The sequence below is a fragment of the Montipora foliosa genome, chromosome 14 (assembly GCF_036669935.1).
Source record: "Montipora foliosa isolate CH-2021 chromosome 14, ASM3666993v2, whole genome shotgun sequence".
Classification (NCBI taxonomy): domain Eukaryota; kingdom Metazoa; phylum Cnidaria; class Anthozoa; order Scleractinia; family Acroporidae; genus Montipora; species Montipora foliosa.
The window spans coordinates 5,945,265-5,960,264 of NC_090882.1; the positions used below are offsets into that span (position 1 = coordinate 5,945,265).

General features: G+C 41.7%; 1 protein-coding gene across 2 annotated transcripts in view; it reads right to left on the reverse strand.

Moving 5' to 3' along the window:
• The window catches only part of LOC137985592 (uncharacterized), a 25,960-nt gene that overhangs the window by 10,767 nt on the left and 193 nt on the right, over positions 1-15,000 (reverse strand). For both annotated transcript variants that reach the window (XM_068833222.1, XM_068833221.1), the window contains exons 1-13: positions 13,100-15,000; positions 10,703-11,098; positions 9,916-10,001; positions 8,933-9,073; positions 7,913-7,971; positions 5,851-7,438; positions 4,911-5,067; positions 4,023-4,251; positions 3,120-3,182; positions 1,944-2,063; positions 1,496-1,621; positions 116-166; positions 1-41 (exon numbers count right to left, since the gene is read on the reverse strand). The exon at positions 1-41 is cut by the window's left edge and continues 43 nt beyond it; the exon at positions 13,100-15,000 is cut by the window's right edge and continues 193 nt beyond it. In XM_068833222.1, the coding sequence (XP_068689323.1) occupies positions 1-41; positions 116-166; positions 1,496-1,621; positions 1,944-2,063; positions 3,120-3,182; positions 4,023-4,251; positions 4,911-5,067; positions 5,851-7,438; positions 7,913-7,971; positions 8,933-9,073; positions 9,916-10,001; positions 10,703-11,098; positions 13,100-15,000 (4,958 nt within the window). The remainder of the gene's footprint in view (positions 42-115; positions 167-1,495; positions 1,622-1,943; positions 2,064-3,119; positions 3,183-4,022; positions 4,252-4,910; positions 5,068-5,850; positions 7,439-7,912; positions 7,972-8,932; positions 9,074-9,915; positions 10,002-10,702; positions 11,099-13,099) is intronic.

The following is a 15,000-nucleotide window of genomic DNA, read 5'->3' on the forward strand; positions in this document are numbered from 1 at the left end:
GCGCATGCGTGGGCGTCTGCCATCAACTCCGCGACGTAAACCTTAAAACAGAAAATACAACAGTTTACTCTCGATTCTTCAAGGCGATCAAAAAAATGCTTCGATGGATATCTACCTCAAAGCCCTTCTGTTTTGCATGACTCCAATATTTCTCAAAATGTTCAACCTACGAGTTGGAAGTGAAAGTAAAAATCAACACTGATCAATTTCGTGTTTATAGCATAGGAGACACCAACTATGATTTTCTGAAACTAATAATGTTATACAACTTGAAACATTTGCTGAATAACTTGCATCGTCAATAAAGCTCGACCCAGCTACATTTCGGCAACTAATAACGAGTGAGCGATTAAGAATTAGCTCTGATAGACAAAGTTGTGAGAATGATCGTTGTTCGTAAGCCCTAAGTTTCGCTCAACAGATGAACTTAAGCTGGCTCAAACCAGTTTAAACATTTCCAAAAAACTGCACTGTTTACAGAGATTCAATGGTTCTGCATATCACCAAGCAGCAATGTAAACGTACCAAGTGAAACGGCAATTACTCGAAGAGAAGCAATTTTAGGTTACCTTAGCAACAAATGAGCCATTTAAAAACACCAGAAACCCATAAGGGTTGAAACGTGTAACGGCCCCTTGTGTGCTGGGAAACAAGCTTCTGAATATTCAATTTGCTAAGTACCATATTTGGAACAACAAGAGCGAGGGGTTTCCAAATATGGTACTTAGCACTAAAACATTCAACAAATCAGTTCGCACTGAATATTCGGAAGCTGTGAACGCGCGTTACACGTTTCAACCGTAATGGGTTTCTGAAAACACTCTGTGATATGTCTTTGAATGCTTATATCCCGAAAACATACCCGGTAATTTTCATTTCTTTTTTAATAGACTACTTCAACGATTCGGCAGCCATTTTGATTTTTATTGTTTAAAAAGTATTATGGGATGCTCAGGGGGCAAATAAATATGTGTTTGCCTTCTCGGCATCCCATAATAGCTATTGGAACAATAGAATTCAAAATGGCGGCCATATCGTCGAAGTTTTCTATTTCCTGCATTGTCATTGCTGTAAAGTGATCGGCAGGTTAAGTTGAAACTCTTTTGCAAAAACGGACGCAAATATCTGGCGCGGATTCGACGGAGCCGACTACTGTCACGAGTGAAAAAACATAAAGGAATACGTTTTTCATTATTGCGCTTTGCATTTACAAATTCCCGTGAATGGTTTAGTTCTTCACTGCAGTGAATCACTGTAGCGGAATGACTACATGGGTAATCAAGGCTTATGATTGACAGACCCATTGTGTCAGCTTCTGTCTTTAACGATCCGCTGACGATCTGCTAAGGTGGAAGTAAAATACGAAACCGTTGGTTGAACATCAAAGTTCGCACGTTTATCAAAGGCACAGCAACTGATCCAAAATGAGTTGGATGGCGACAATAAATAAATAAATAAGTAACCTTTCCCACTGAAAATAGGCTGCCACACTAACCTTGTCATGAATGGCATCCACAATGACAACGGGAAAGAAGCCATCTTCCAGAGTTTTGGAGAAAGATTTAAACAAGCTGTTCCTGTAAGCTTCTTCCATTTCTTCCTCATAGACATACTCTGTCACCTACAATGTAAGTAACAACATCGGAGTTCAAAATAAAAATTTCATCGTTATTTGAGCACAATATTTAGCTTTTGTAGAGCCCCTAGTCGATGGGGCCACAAAACTCACTCAAAGATGGTTGTCTTGCTGAAAGCAGTAATGTAGCAGCTCTCGTGACCAGCTATTGTTTGGTATTGTATAAGACCTTCAATCACAATACTGTACAACAAACTATGGGCCATTTCCTTGCAGCTAATACGAATTCCTAACGCGAATTTAACCCAAAAGAACCCCACAGACTTTCCCCTTAAATGAACATCTACACACTATCAAATGCTCATACCTTTTTCTTTACTTTCTTGCCTGTGTCTGGATCTTGCTCGGACTTTTCCACTTCCATTAAGAAGTAATCATCCAGCGCCAATATTCTTGGCGCATGCGCTCCATGGGATACTTCCTTATCCTTTTGAGGTACACAAGAAACACAAAGCTTTGTAAACGGCAAACGAGATGCTTTCGGAATGTAAAGAAAAACGGGAAGCGATTTTTGATCGTAGTACACCCTGCTAGCAGAGCCTTTCTTTTGCTTGCTCGATTTTGGCGTTCTCGAGAAAGACTCTGCATGAATCGAGTAAGATCTTTATTGAATATGCGCTGCATGTTGCCAGGAAACAGTCTCGAACCCAAGCCTAATATGCCAGATCTCGCCGCCATCTTGGTTTTTCATGGTATAGCGGGCTCAATTATAACCATCGGTTTTGTCACTAAACGGACGCTCGCACTGGAAAAACCGGTTTGACGAGAGAAAACAAGATTGACTAGTCCTGAAGTTCGGGCTGCGGCGGCTTCAAAGAGTTGACGTGACTCAGGCAAGTGAGTGAGTAAGTGAGTGAGTAAAGCTATTAGTCTCTCCCCTCGATGCTTTTCAGGACTAATTTACAATGTGTTTCGGGGGACTTTAGCCAGACTGCTTATTACACAGTTTACAATTTTATTTTAGGAAGTGAAAGATGCCCCCGTCTAGATAAGGTCAGACCACAACACCGGGGACTATGTCCCCTACTCTTATCGAATAGTGAGTGGATTCTTTAACGTCCCATACTATTTAATTTCCAACAAGGGTTATGAGACGGGACCTCCGCTTTACACTCCTTATCCGAGAAGACTTGAAAGTCTAACCATTTGCAGATGTAATTACAAAGGCAGCACATTCTCCTCAGTTATTTTAAGACCCTGAGTGTTGGTCCGGCCGGAGTCGAACTCACGACCTCCCGCATGACAGCCCAATGCTCAACCAACGGAGCCACCGGTGCGCGGTGGAGGCAGAGCCTCCTTTTCTCCTCCTCAGTAAAGAAAAAGACAAAAGGAGGCTCTGCTCGCAGGGTGATCGTAGTAGCACTTCAACTGATAACTGCAATATTATAATTATTACCCTCCTAGATTGTGTTCATTTCATGGTTTCCTACAGCAGAAAGCTATGTCATGGGGAAAAAACCGAGGCCCAGACTTTTCAACTTACCTTAATTAGTCTGGCTACATGAGTTTTGCCACTCCCAGGAGGTCCCCTGAGAATGATCACAATCTGAAATACAAATTATTCCAACTTTATTAGCGCTGTCACTAGGCTATGAAATAGGCCATTTTCGAAATGTCAATCTTCAGCTTGATAGCGAGGTAGAGAGGACAAAAGCAATGGAAACACGCTGGAATTAATGTGAGAAATATCGACACATCATCCACCTTCCTTTGTCTTTGTTCTCTAAACCTCTCTTTCAAACTGAATTTTAATATATTGAAAGCAGTCTAGCTAACGCGTGCAGCTAACTGAAAGTACAATCAGCTGAATCTAAGGATTTTCACAATTCCTTTAAGACTATTAATCTCCCTGCTGAAAAATTACTACTTTGATGCAGATATCCCTAGGTTTTAGAAAACTGTATGTATGAAATGTAAACCTCACCCAATCTAAACACCTATGTCATACTCCACAGAATTAACATTGCGTTTCTGATTGGTCAATGATGAATGCGTCATGTAGGTTATAGAGTGCAATACAAAAGTTGCTATAGAAACATAGCGATAGAGTGATTTTGTTGGGCAGATAGCAAATAAAAACTCGTATGAACTTGTTCTTGCTTTTCTTGACTCATGGTCACTCGTGATGCTTTCACCGTTCTCAAACTGAACTTGCCTACGGCTCGTGCAATCTTGAGAACTATCAAAACCCACGCCCATGAATAACGAAATGCACTCGTGCTCATGTGATTTCCCAAACGTATCATTTCATTTTTGCTACCTTCATCTTTCCTTCATGTTCCTAGTTTTAGAAGACATCTTATAAAAGATAAAGTATACCTTACATTTTAATTTTCCAGCCCACATTATTGATTTACACTATTGTGGTAGAGGCACACAAACTTACTCTATCAGGTCTATTTTCTCGTCCTGGCAAGTCCAAAATACTCTCCACTGGGACCGTCTCGGGCTTTTTCTCTATTCTTGGAGGCTCACTGGGGGGTCCAACATCGTCAGGGTGGGGTGGGTAAGACGAAGGGTCCCGTGGGTAGGGATCATCAGGGTAAGGGGGTCTGTCTCGGTGGAGGTCATCATGAGGGGGTCTTCTGTCAGGCGGACCTCGTTCATCAAACCATCTGTTTCAACAAAATCAAAAAATCAATCTGTAATTTAGGCTAAGTTAAAATTGCGCCAATGTTGGTGATCGTGGATCATGTGTGCCTATTTGACACATGGGGTTTTCACCTAGCGTCAGATGAAGCGTACTTGCCGTGAGGTTGTGCAGTTCTTTCATGCTCCGACTTGTGCTTTGTGTGGCAGTTTTCCCCTCCCTTCCCTCCCTCTTTGGTGGCCTTGGTAAGTAATGAGGTTGGTAAGTATCTCCACTGACTTTGTCAGTGTGACGGTGCATGGTGGTGGTTGCCGCTCTGTGGGTTGCCATGGATACATGCATGCCCTGCTCGTGGCTCGTATTTTGCTTGGCACCACCATCCGCTTTCATAGGCACCTTCCCCCAAGCTCATCTATTGGCGATGACTTTAATTATTATTATTATCATTATTATTTACATCTATTAACAAATACAAAGTAACTTAACGTTCACCGAAAACCCTCATAACATATTGTGAGCTTAGTCTCTTCTCAAAAAATGTTCAAATTTTCCGCCTTGGCAATTTCTTTTGGTGAACTGTTCCATGCATTAACTATACATATTTTAAAAAAAAACAATTAAAACAATTAAGCTTTGCGGGTGCCAACTCACAATCGGGCAAACTTAAAATCTATGAAACCAAACCTGTCATCCGGACCTCTCCTATGATCTCTTTCCCAGTCACTAGGGAATCGAGGGGGGAGGTGATCTGGATGGTCCCAGCGGGGTGGGGGTGATCTTGGCCTTCGGTCATCAGGATAGTGGCGCTCTCTTGGCCACTCATCATCAGGGGGTCTTCTCCCTGTGAGACAGTTCAAATTCGAGGATGAGCTGTTCACACAGTCACAAAAGGATCTAGAATGCATTTACTGTACCTTTTTTAACGAAAGAACAAAGTATATGGGACTTTGCTCTAACTTTTTTTCGGGTCATATATTTCCTGCGCATACGTAAGATTACTTTGCTCATGCGACTGCTAATAATAGAAAGACTTTTCGGAGTAAGTACCCCAAGCAGGAGTCTAGCTCAGTATCTCCACATTCAGAGGTGTTCGTGATGACCACTAGACCATGAAAAGCTACCGTAGGTGAAAGACTAGGAGGGAAATATTCCTTAAAGAATGATGTCCATGACCGGAAACAAGAGTTTGTGTTTTCATTGCATGCAATATCCGTATTGTTAAGAAAAATTAGTCAATATTTTAAAATACCATTGTAGAAACATGTAAAGCATCCGTTTACTGGTTTTGATTGGAATCAATGCTGTTAACAACAGTTTTAAATGTGAACAACTATTCCACTATCACATTTAACCCTATGGTTGGGTCGCAGAGAATGGACTGGACTTGGGACTACCTGTCGCACTAACTTTTATTAGTAAATCCTCCTCACAATTTTAATGCAATTGTGAGGAGAATTTACATACTGATCACTCCTGGAAGTCAAAGGGTCCATTATTGTTGCTGCAAACGTGATTCACAACGGTTAAAAAAGAAAGCTGTTAGGGTTAGGGTTAGAAAGCTGTCTACATATTTGTGAAAGGTGCAGTAATGTTACAGAAACTGTTTTTGGAAACCAATACTCACAGTCTCCCCTATCCCAGTCCCATGGAGGTCTTCCTCGATCATCAAAGAACTCTGCATCAGGTGGAGGTGGAGGAGGAGGACGACCAAAGCGATCAAATTCCTCAGGTGGGGGTGGAGGCCTGCCCATGAGGTCACGCCTAGGGGGAGACCATGGACGACGAGGATGATCCAATGGGTGCCAGGGAGGTGGAGATTTAGGTCTACCTCTATCGTGCTCATGGAATGGGGGTCTCCCTCCTCCATCCCTGCCTCGTGGTGACATGGGTCTGCCAGGTGGACCTCGCCCTCTTTCCCATTCTGGTATATCACGATCATCTCTTGGAAATGGAGCCCATCTGTCCCTTTCATCCCGTGGTGGTGGTGGTGATGGCCAACGACCCCGTCCACCCCTTGGTGGAAATGGGAAATCATGATCACCTCTCCCAAAGGGAGGCCGATCCCACTCATCTCTTGGAAACGGAGGCCTTTCCCGTTCATCTCGTGGAAATGGTGGTCTATCCCTGTCATCTCTGAGAAACGGAGGCCGGTCTCTTTCATCTCTAGGAAATGGTGGCCTGTCCCTCTCATCCCTAGCAAAAGGTGGCCTGCCGTCCCTCCCATCCCTTGGAAATGGCGGTTTACTGTCCCTATCATCTCTTAAAAATGGTGGCCGATCTCTTTCACTTGCTGGAAATGAGGGTTTGTCTTGTTCATTTTTCAGAAGTGGTGGTTTATTCTTTCCTGCATGTTTATCATCTTGCTCTTTGTTTGCCTGTCCTTCGTGAACCTTCTCTTCTTTCACTAAAGGATGTTTGATCTGTGATTCTGGTGGTATGTGCTCTCTTTCACCCTCTGGCAAAGGAGGTCCTGAATCCCTGAATGGATGATCCTCCCTACCCCTTGGGGGAGGTGGTCTCCCATCCCTAAAATCTCTTGGAAATGGAGGTCCATCTCTGTCCCAATCATCCCTGGGAAAAGGAGGCCTTCCTCTTTCATCTCTTGCAAAAGGAGGAGGCTCTCTATCACCTCCTGGAAATAAGCGTCTTCCGTCACGTTCATCTGACCAGGGGGGCCTCCTTCCAAGTTCATCCGGTGGAAAGGGTGGTCTCCTTTCTGGCATATCAAGAAATGGTGGTCTCCACTCTCTTTGGAACCTTCCAGGGCCAAATTCTTGATCACCCCTTGGAAAAGGGGGCCCTGATTCCCACTCATGGGGTGGAGGTCTCCAATCTTTTCTGTCCAACAATCCATCACCCTCGCCTTCTCTAGGCAGAGGTGGCCTTGCATCTCCCTCTAAGGGATGCCCATCTCTACCCTCCCATCTAGAGAACCTCTCACCATGGGGAGGCCAGTCTGATCCCGGGGGCAGCCTCTCCCCTTCCCAGATACCTCTGTCCCCTGCAAGTTCCTCAGGGTGGGGAGGAGGCCCACTCCAAGCATCTCCATGGCCCCAGTCATGTTGAGAGCTTTGTTGCCAGTCTTCGCCTGACTTGTTGTCTTGTACAGCTGCTGACTGGGTGGTGTCTGTTGGGAACGGTTCTGACTTTACAGTAATTCCTAATAAATTTCCATCCGTATTCTGGTCCTCCTCAATTTCCATATTATCTTCCTGAGAAGTTTTGAAAGAAAGAAAAATCATTCTCTAATTTCACTTTTCTAAACACTACAAACTGTCTGCTTTAAAATTATTGTAATCCTGGTAAACAATGATAATAATAGTAATAATGATGATAACAATAATAATAATAATAATAATACAATAATAATAATAATAATATTATTATTATTATTATTATTATTATTGTTTTTAAATAAATTGTCTTCAAAAAAACACATTTGTTATTTTTTTTAATTAAAAAAAATTACCGTGTTTTGGCACTAGTTTCAAAAAAGAAAGGAGATTCCTAACAACAAAATGGTAATATCTTTTATATTCATTGAAAATTCATTTGGGAGATCGTGAAGAGACACACAGTCACATGAACAAGTTGAAATGACTCGTTCAACATTTTTCCACGATTGCAGCTTAATGTTTATACACATAAGCATAGGAAAAAACTTCAAATAATTCATGTGTTTTCACCTTGTAATTATTGGTGTCCTCGTGATAAGTGTTCTCTTCTGGCTGAAAAGTGGTGTCATCTAAACAGGTTGTGACAAAACAAACAAGAAAGGGTATTACATGTAGGTGACTTCATATTCACAAACTTGAGCAAAGAGCATAAAATTGACCTTAAAAAGCTTTTCATTTGACAGAACTTATCGGCCATTTGGAAGAACCAACCCAACAACGTCTTCAAATTAACGCACTTTGAGGATGATATAATTATACTCCACTGGAAGAATGTGAGGGATTATTATGCAAACTGACGGGTCTGGCTGGCCAGTTCTAACAAAAGGAAAGTGCCCTTATTTTTCAGGGGATTGAGCTATTGACCATTAATTTTCTCAAAATTGAAGACTACTGCAGCAATACAGCAAGTGCAAAAAGTGTTTAAACCTGAGATTTACAATAGGTGTCTTAATGCCTCTGGTTGCCCAAAGGTATTTAGTTTACATTATCCTAATTAAGACACTCAGAAACTGATATTTATACATTTCTCTTAGTTTGACCTATTATAGTCTTAGTAATGGGTTTTTGAAGACACCAAGAGTGTTGTTCTTGGTAGCTACTAAGGACAAAACTCATTCACTTAGCCTGGGCCAAGCCAATTTGTCCTCAAATTCCCATGGCCAACAGGCAATTCCCAAGAGGCAATATCACAAACATGTAAGTGATGGAGATAAAAAATGCTAACATAAAGACTTACATGTAAACTTGCACTTTCACAAAAAACACAGGTGCATACAAAGAACTATGGGATACTTAAGCTCCAATGCCAAACAAGTGACTGCATCTCAACACAGTGTGCACTTAATTGTACGGGGTTTCCTAATGGACAACCAAGGATTTATCAGGGCAATCTAATTCACAGGTTCACATGTAGTTGCCTGGCTTTTGAAAGAGGGATAACCTGAATTTATTTTTTTATTTTGAGCACTGCTGTATACAGTAATGAAGACATTGCTTTGCCTGCAAAACACAATCTAACATTATGCTGACCTGTGACAGTGCTGTCCTGTGTTTCTGCTGGTACAACCGGCATCTCACCATCACCTATGCCAGGAATCTGGTCAACCCTTGACGACCATTGGGACATGCTGCTACTGTAGGACTCTGGTTCATCTGTATAGGATGCCATTTCTAAAACAAAGTTCCAAATGCACAACATGCTTAGATCTACAATCGCAAATGGTCCTAGCACTATACCTTGGTTGCAACAGGTTCTGTTCATATCATCAGTTTCATTTTCTCAATGCATGTTGAACTGCAGAGTTTCACGTTTATGAAGAGAGCAATAATAATCAAAAGATTGTCTGATCTTAAATGTAATTTGATGCTTGCCTTTCTAACTTTGAACAGATGAACCTAAAGTGACGAAAGCTTCAAAGTGGGAGGCAGTATGGCCCAGTTATTGAGCCACTTGCCTTGAGATCCGGAGATCTTGGCTTTAAGACCCACTCTGACCACTCGTTGAATTATTTGATCCTGGTATTCCTTGCTCTAACTTCTAGGTCACACTTGTACACTGTAAATAGCCAACTGGTTTGCCTCCAGCCAGGTAGTATTAATTTTTTAACAGTTGTTGTTGTTGTTCTATTCCTCTGTTTCGTTTGTTTTTCATTGGCCCTGACAAGCCACTATAGGGAGCAGTCAATTAAGGACATGCATGTGCTGTATTGTAAGAATACATGAAAGGGCGCGCCTGGGCTAAAGCATAATAATAGAAACATATTATATCTCATACATGTAAGTACTGTAAGTTATTTATAAAGGGATTATAAGGTAGCCTGCCATGGTTAAGGAGAAAATGCTTGGACTTGGATATTAGCTTTCCATACATTAGTGGAAAATTTCCAAGGCAGATAGAAATGACGAAAGACAAAGAGGTTGATAACAGGAATGGTCAAGATTATGATGACTATGTTGAAAGAAGTAGACGAGTGCCTGCTACAATACATAAAAAAGATTGGAAAAGCTCCTACCAGGATACTGATCATGTGATTCCTCTGGATAAACTTCAACTGCTGAATCAGTGCTGTGATCAAACATGCACTCCTGCTTATTGCACCTGAAATTGAAAAAGAAAGTTGCTTTTGCACGAAGCATTACATGTAAATACAAGTGCAAAAACCTGGAATAGTGAATTTCCAATTACTTCAACTTAAATGTAATTTCCTGAGAAAAATGTGCTGCAAATTACTGGTGTAATGATGTAGTAGAATGATATCACACATCTGGTCTTTGTAACGTCTAACATAAGGTTTATAGAGCTCACCAGTGACATCACAAGGACATTAAAATAAATGCTTTGTTTGTAGTGGTAGTGCACTTAGCTATCAAGCTAGTTTACAGGCACTCCACTTTTAACAATCTGAAAAACACAGTTCAAACTTAACAGAAACATGATTAAGAACACCAACTGGAAGGAGGCAACCAGTTGACTGTTTACAAGGTGTGGTAGAATTGAATCACAGACAACCGGAAACAAATTCATACCAGAGGTTAGAATTAGAGGATTTAAACCCGGGGCAACCACATGCAAACCCAATACCCTAACCACTGGACAATGCTGTCCCCCACTTTCCAAAAAAGCATAATATTCTTTGTTTGTTCTCCAAAATTTTTGTAAAAGTAATTTTTTTATTTTCTCTTGGGACCATTGTCTCTAAGTCCCAAGAGAAACTGGAAATGATGCTCATGCAAAATTTTCAAGGGAAAATAAAGAGCATTGTCACAGTGGTATTTTTTAAAGTGGCCTATATCACTTACATGGTACTAAATTTGCAGGGAGGGTGCTGAAAATGACAACTTTGTCCAAAACGACAATTAGGGAAGAACTTGCAGGGTGGTTTGGCGTTTATCTGTTGCACAGAAGTCTCGGCATGGCCTGACTCCTGTGCTTTGTTACTCTGTTGAGGTGCCATGCCCTGTTTAGTAGCTCCGTCCTGTGCCCATGACGAGAATGTCATAGTGCGAGTTTGGCTAGTATTAATAGAGGAACTCGTCGACACAGTGGCTGTGGTACTGGAAGGCGGTGGAGTCTGCTTTAGTCTTTTTTCAATCTGCTGTAGTTTCTGAAGCTGTTCCTGTTGTTGCCGTAGCAACTCTATTTCTCTCAGGGGGTCAAGTTTCTTTGAGATTGGAGCAGTCACAGATGATGGTATTCTGAAAACAAAAACAAAAAAAACCCACAGTTGAAGATGCGACAAGTTTATGATGCTAGAAAAAAAAAAGTTACCACCTTATTTAAAAAGAAAAAATAGGCATCCAATGGCGGCATGAGTGGGCTACATAAAATGGAATGTACATGTGAAAAGATTCAGTGACAAAATAATACATGCTTGGTTTGTGGCAACAATAAATAACTACTCTTGCTTGTTTGTCCTTTTGGTAAGCATTAATTTTGGTTTTGGCAGGAAAACGGAGAGCATTGTGCTGATAAACTTTTCATAGAACATTTAGAAATAAAAACTACAATATTGTAAAATGCACGTATCCCCGTAAGTAACGTATAAAAAAGATTGGCAAGGTATCTGGTTCATTTGTCTAATCCTTGAACCAATGACGAGGAGACACCGAAGAAGAATGGCATGGAGTTATAGAAACTTACATACCCAGCAGCTTGTACATGTATGTACATGTAGCAGGTATACCACAGGCAGCCCACCCAAGCAAAAGGGGATAATAGACTATATTATAGTAGGGCTGCAACAATAGATTTTCTTACGGTATGATACACATCTCGAAACAGGTGCCACGATACGATACATATCTTGATACATCGTATTTTCCGACGAGTAGCGTGTTTTGTGCGTGGGTGCGCAAGACTTTGTCAGCTGACAATTAACATAATTTACCCATCTTGAAAAATAAATGGGGCAAATGGTAGTGTTAGTTATCTGCGATATCTGTACATGTCAGATCGGAAGCTATGCGAAACAAGGAAGGAACTTTGAAAGTTCTTTCCTTGTTTCGCATAGCTTCCGAATTCTTGCCCCTCTGTTTAATAACCTGCTACAAAAGGGTTATTTTTGCTTAAGGAGTCATTGACGACAGTGATTTCTGAATGTTGATGAATAATAATAATAATAATAATAATATGGCGATACATATATGTTGCTTAAATACCAATATTCGTATCATGGCAAAAAATATCGCAATTCACTGGTGCACCGGTGTATCGCTGCAGCCCTATTTTATAGTTGCAACTAAGTTACCTGGCCTAAGAATGGAAGTGAGGCTACCAATGACTGTTTTGATACAAACCTTTGTGCTCTTTTAATGCTAATGTAGACTAATTTGAATTACAACACAATTTACATGATCAAAGCAGTGAGCTCTGTATTGAATTTAACTAGTGGGCAAAAACATCACTAAGTTTCTGACACCTGTTGGCTAAGGAATAAAAAAAACCTTTTTGCAAACAACTACAAAATGGTCAATTATATTGGAAGTAAAAGATCCAAAAGATTTCTTTACACACAAGTTCTGTGGGCTCATGTTGCTTAGTCACATTGCAACTCATTGAAAATACAATGCAGTATTTAAAACCACTTTTCAACTAAAATAGGCGAAATTGTAATGTCTTGTCACAAAATTGTGACTGGGATTTTTCTAATTTTGAGCCCTGTATTTGTCGTTTTACTTTGAAACTTTACATACTCTATGGCATAAAACTTACAGACATGACAAAACATGATAACAAATAATATACAGTAATTCATGCAAGAAACATTGAATAGACCTGAAAGGAAACCACAAGGCTTATAGAGCATCAGGTCTACACACAAGTCCTACATGTACAATGCTGCTCAAAAGTAATTGAACCATCAAATGCGTTCACAACCCATTGAGAACAAAGAGTCAACGCGGTTTTTAAAAAACCAATGCGTTTGCGAACTAGTATCTTTTCAACTAGTTTGGCATTTGTTATTCATTTTGCACCTTTGAATCGTGTTGTTGGTATTTAAATAGGTGACGAAGCTGACTTCAATTTGAGTGAGAGAGAGTACCGGTTAATAACATGCAATTATCAATCAATGGAAGTTAAAGGAATGCGACAACAGGAGCAAGGAATTTTTAACAAAAGAATAATAGACAGGTTCTGAAGAAATGAAAGCCGGGAGAAGACACGGGAGGTAAATAATCAATCATGTGAAAACTCACTTGTCCTCTTGATCCCATTTAGAAGGCTTTTTCAATGTCGGCAAAGCAGGTGTTGGAGCTGCCTGTGTTGTTGTATTTGGAATGGCAGATGTATTCCCTTGCAGCCATTTTGGCATCTGTCCTGCCTTTTCTTGATGTCCAGGTTGGTTTCCAGCAGAAACTGGGTTTTGTTGAAGCCACTTTGGAACCACCTTTTCCTGCATTTGATTTTGTAAACTTCTTTGCAAATTCTGAGCTTCTTTGTTGTTAACACCCTCATTCTGCATCCATTTAGGAGGTTGTCTCTGTTCTGCTTCCTTTTCTTTCAGAGCTTTCTCGGCAGCAGCTTGCTTCATATCTCGTTCAGTCTTCTCCAGCTTTTCCTGCAGCCACCTCGGAGTATCTGTCTGCTCTTGTTGTTGCCTTGATGTCCCTTCTGTAGTCTGTTGTTGAGCTGCCCCTTCCTGGTGTAACCACTGAGGCTTTTTAGTTTCATTATTTGCCACTGCAGGTCTATCTTGCTGACTACCTGTTGCATTAAAATTTGCTGCCTGCATCCACTTCGGTTCTTGTGAACTTGACAACACAGGAGCTTTGCTTGACTGCATCCACTTCGGACGCTGATAACCTTGAGGTGAAGTATTTATCTTGTTTTGAAAATGCAACCCTTCCTGTGAGCGATTTGGATTCTGCTGCTTATGAAGCTGTGATTGCTGCTGCTGCTGCTGCTGCCTCCCAAGTGCCTGGTCATGTGACTGCTGATACCCTCCTCGCTGATTTTGCACAGAAGTGTTCTGCTGACCTTGAAGTGAAGTACCTGTCTTGCTTTGAAAATGCAACCCTTCTTGTGAGCGATTTGGATTCTGTTGCTGATGAAGCTGTGATTGCTGCTGCTGCTGCTGCTGCCCAAGTGTATGGTCATGTGACTGCTGATACCCTCCTTGATGATTTTGCACAGCAGTGTTCTTATGGCCTTGAAGTGAAGAGCCTGTCTTGGTTTGAAAATGCAATCCTTCTTGGGGTCGATTTGGATTCTGCTGCTGATGAAGCTGTGATTGCTGCTGCTGCTGCTGCTGCCCAAGTGTTTGGTCATGTGACTGTTCATACCCTGCTTGCTGGTTTTGCGTAGAAGTGTTCTGAAGCCAATGTGGTTGAGATTGTTGATGCTGTTGTGGATAAAGCTGTTGTCCATAAGGTTGTGTTTGGTGCTGAAGTTGATGTTGATGTTGATGATGTTGACTTGCAATCTGTTGATGCTGCTGGGATTGAACAGCCTGTTGCTGTGGCTGGGCGGCGACTTGACCTTGATCCTGAGGCTTAACGCCTGATGTTGTAACCTGCTGCTGAATAAGGTTCTGATTTTGTTGCTGCCACTGCTGCATCTGCTTTTGCCACTCGTGATACTGCTTCTGATCTGGATGGTGTTGATGCTGAGCCTGCCACTGTGCATACTGCTGCTGCCACTGTGCAAACTTCTCCTGATACTGCTTCTGGGCTTCCACGATCTGCTCCGCCGCACTTTGACCTCCTGATGTGGCTCCAGAAAACCCCGGTGCTGCTCCCGCAGCATAGGTGGGACTTGGCTCAGGAGGAAGTGGTGGAGGAGCGGCAGAATCTGATTGTTCGGGAGGAAGTGGAGGGGGCGCCTCTTTCGCCGCGGTCGATGGTGCGTGTTGTGTCTGTTCAAAGCCCTGATTCGCGTTCGTTTGCGATGTTGGCGCATAATAACTTTGTCCTGGAACTACATACTGCTGTGTCCCTTGGGTTTGATTATAACCTTGAACGTGATACTGTCCAACGGCGCCGACCCCCTGAGGATTCTGATAGCCGACAGTTCCATAGTGAGCATTAGCGAATGGCAGCTGCGTGGTCGGTGTTTGAAATCCTTGATGAGTTGTCGCCGAAGGTTGAACGTAGTAATA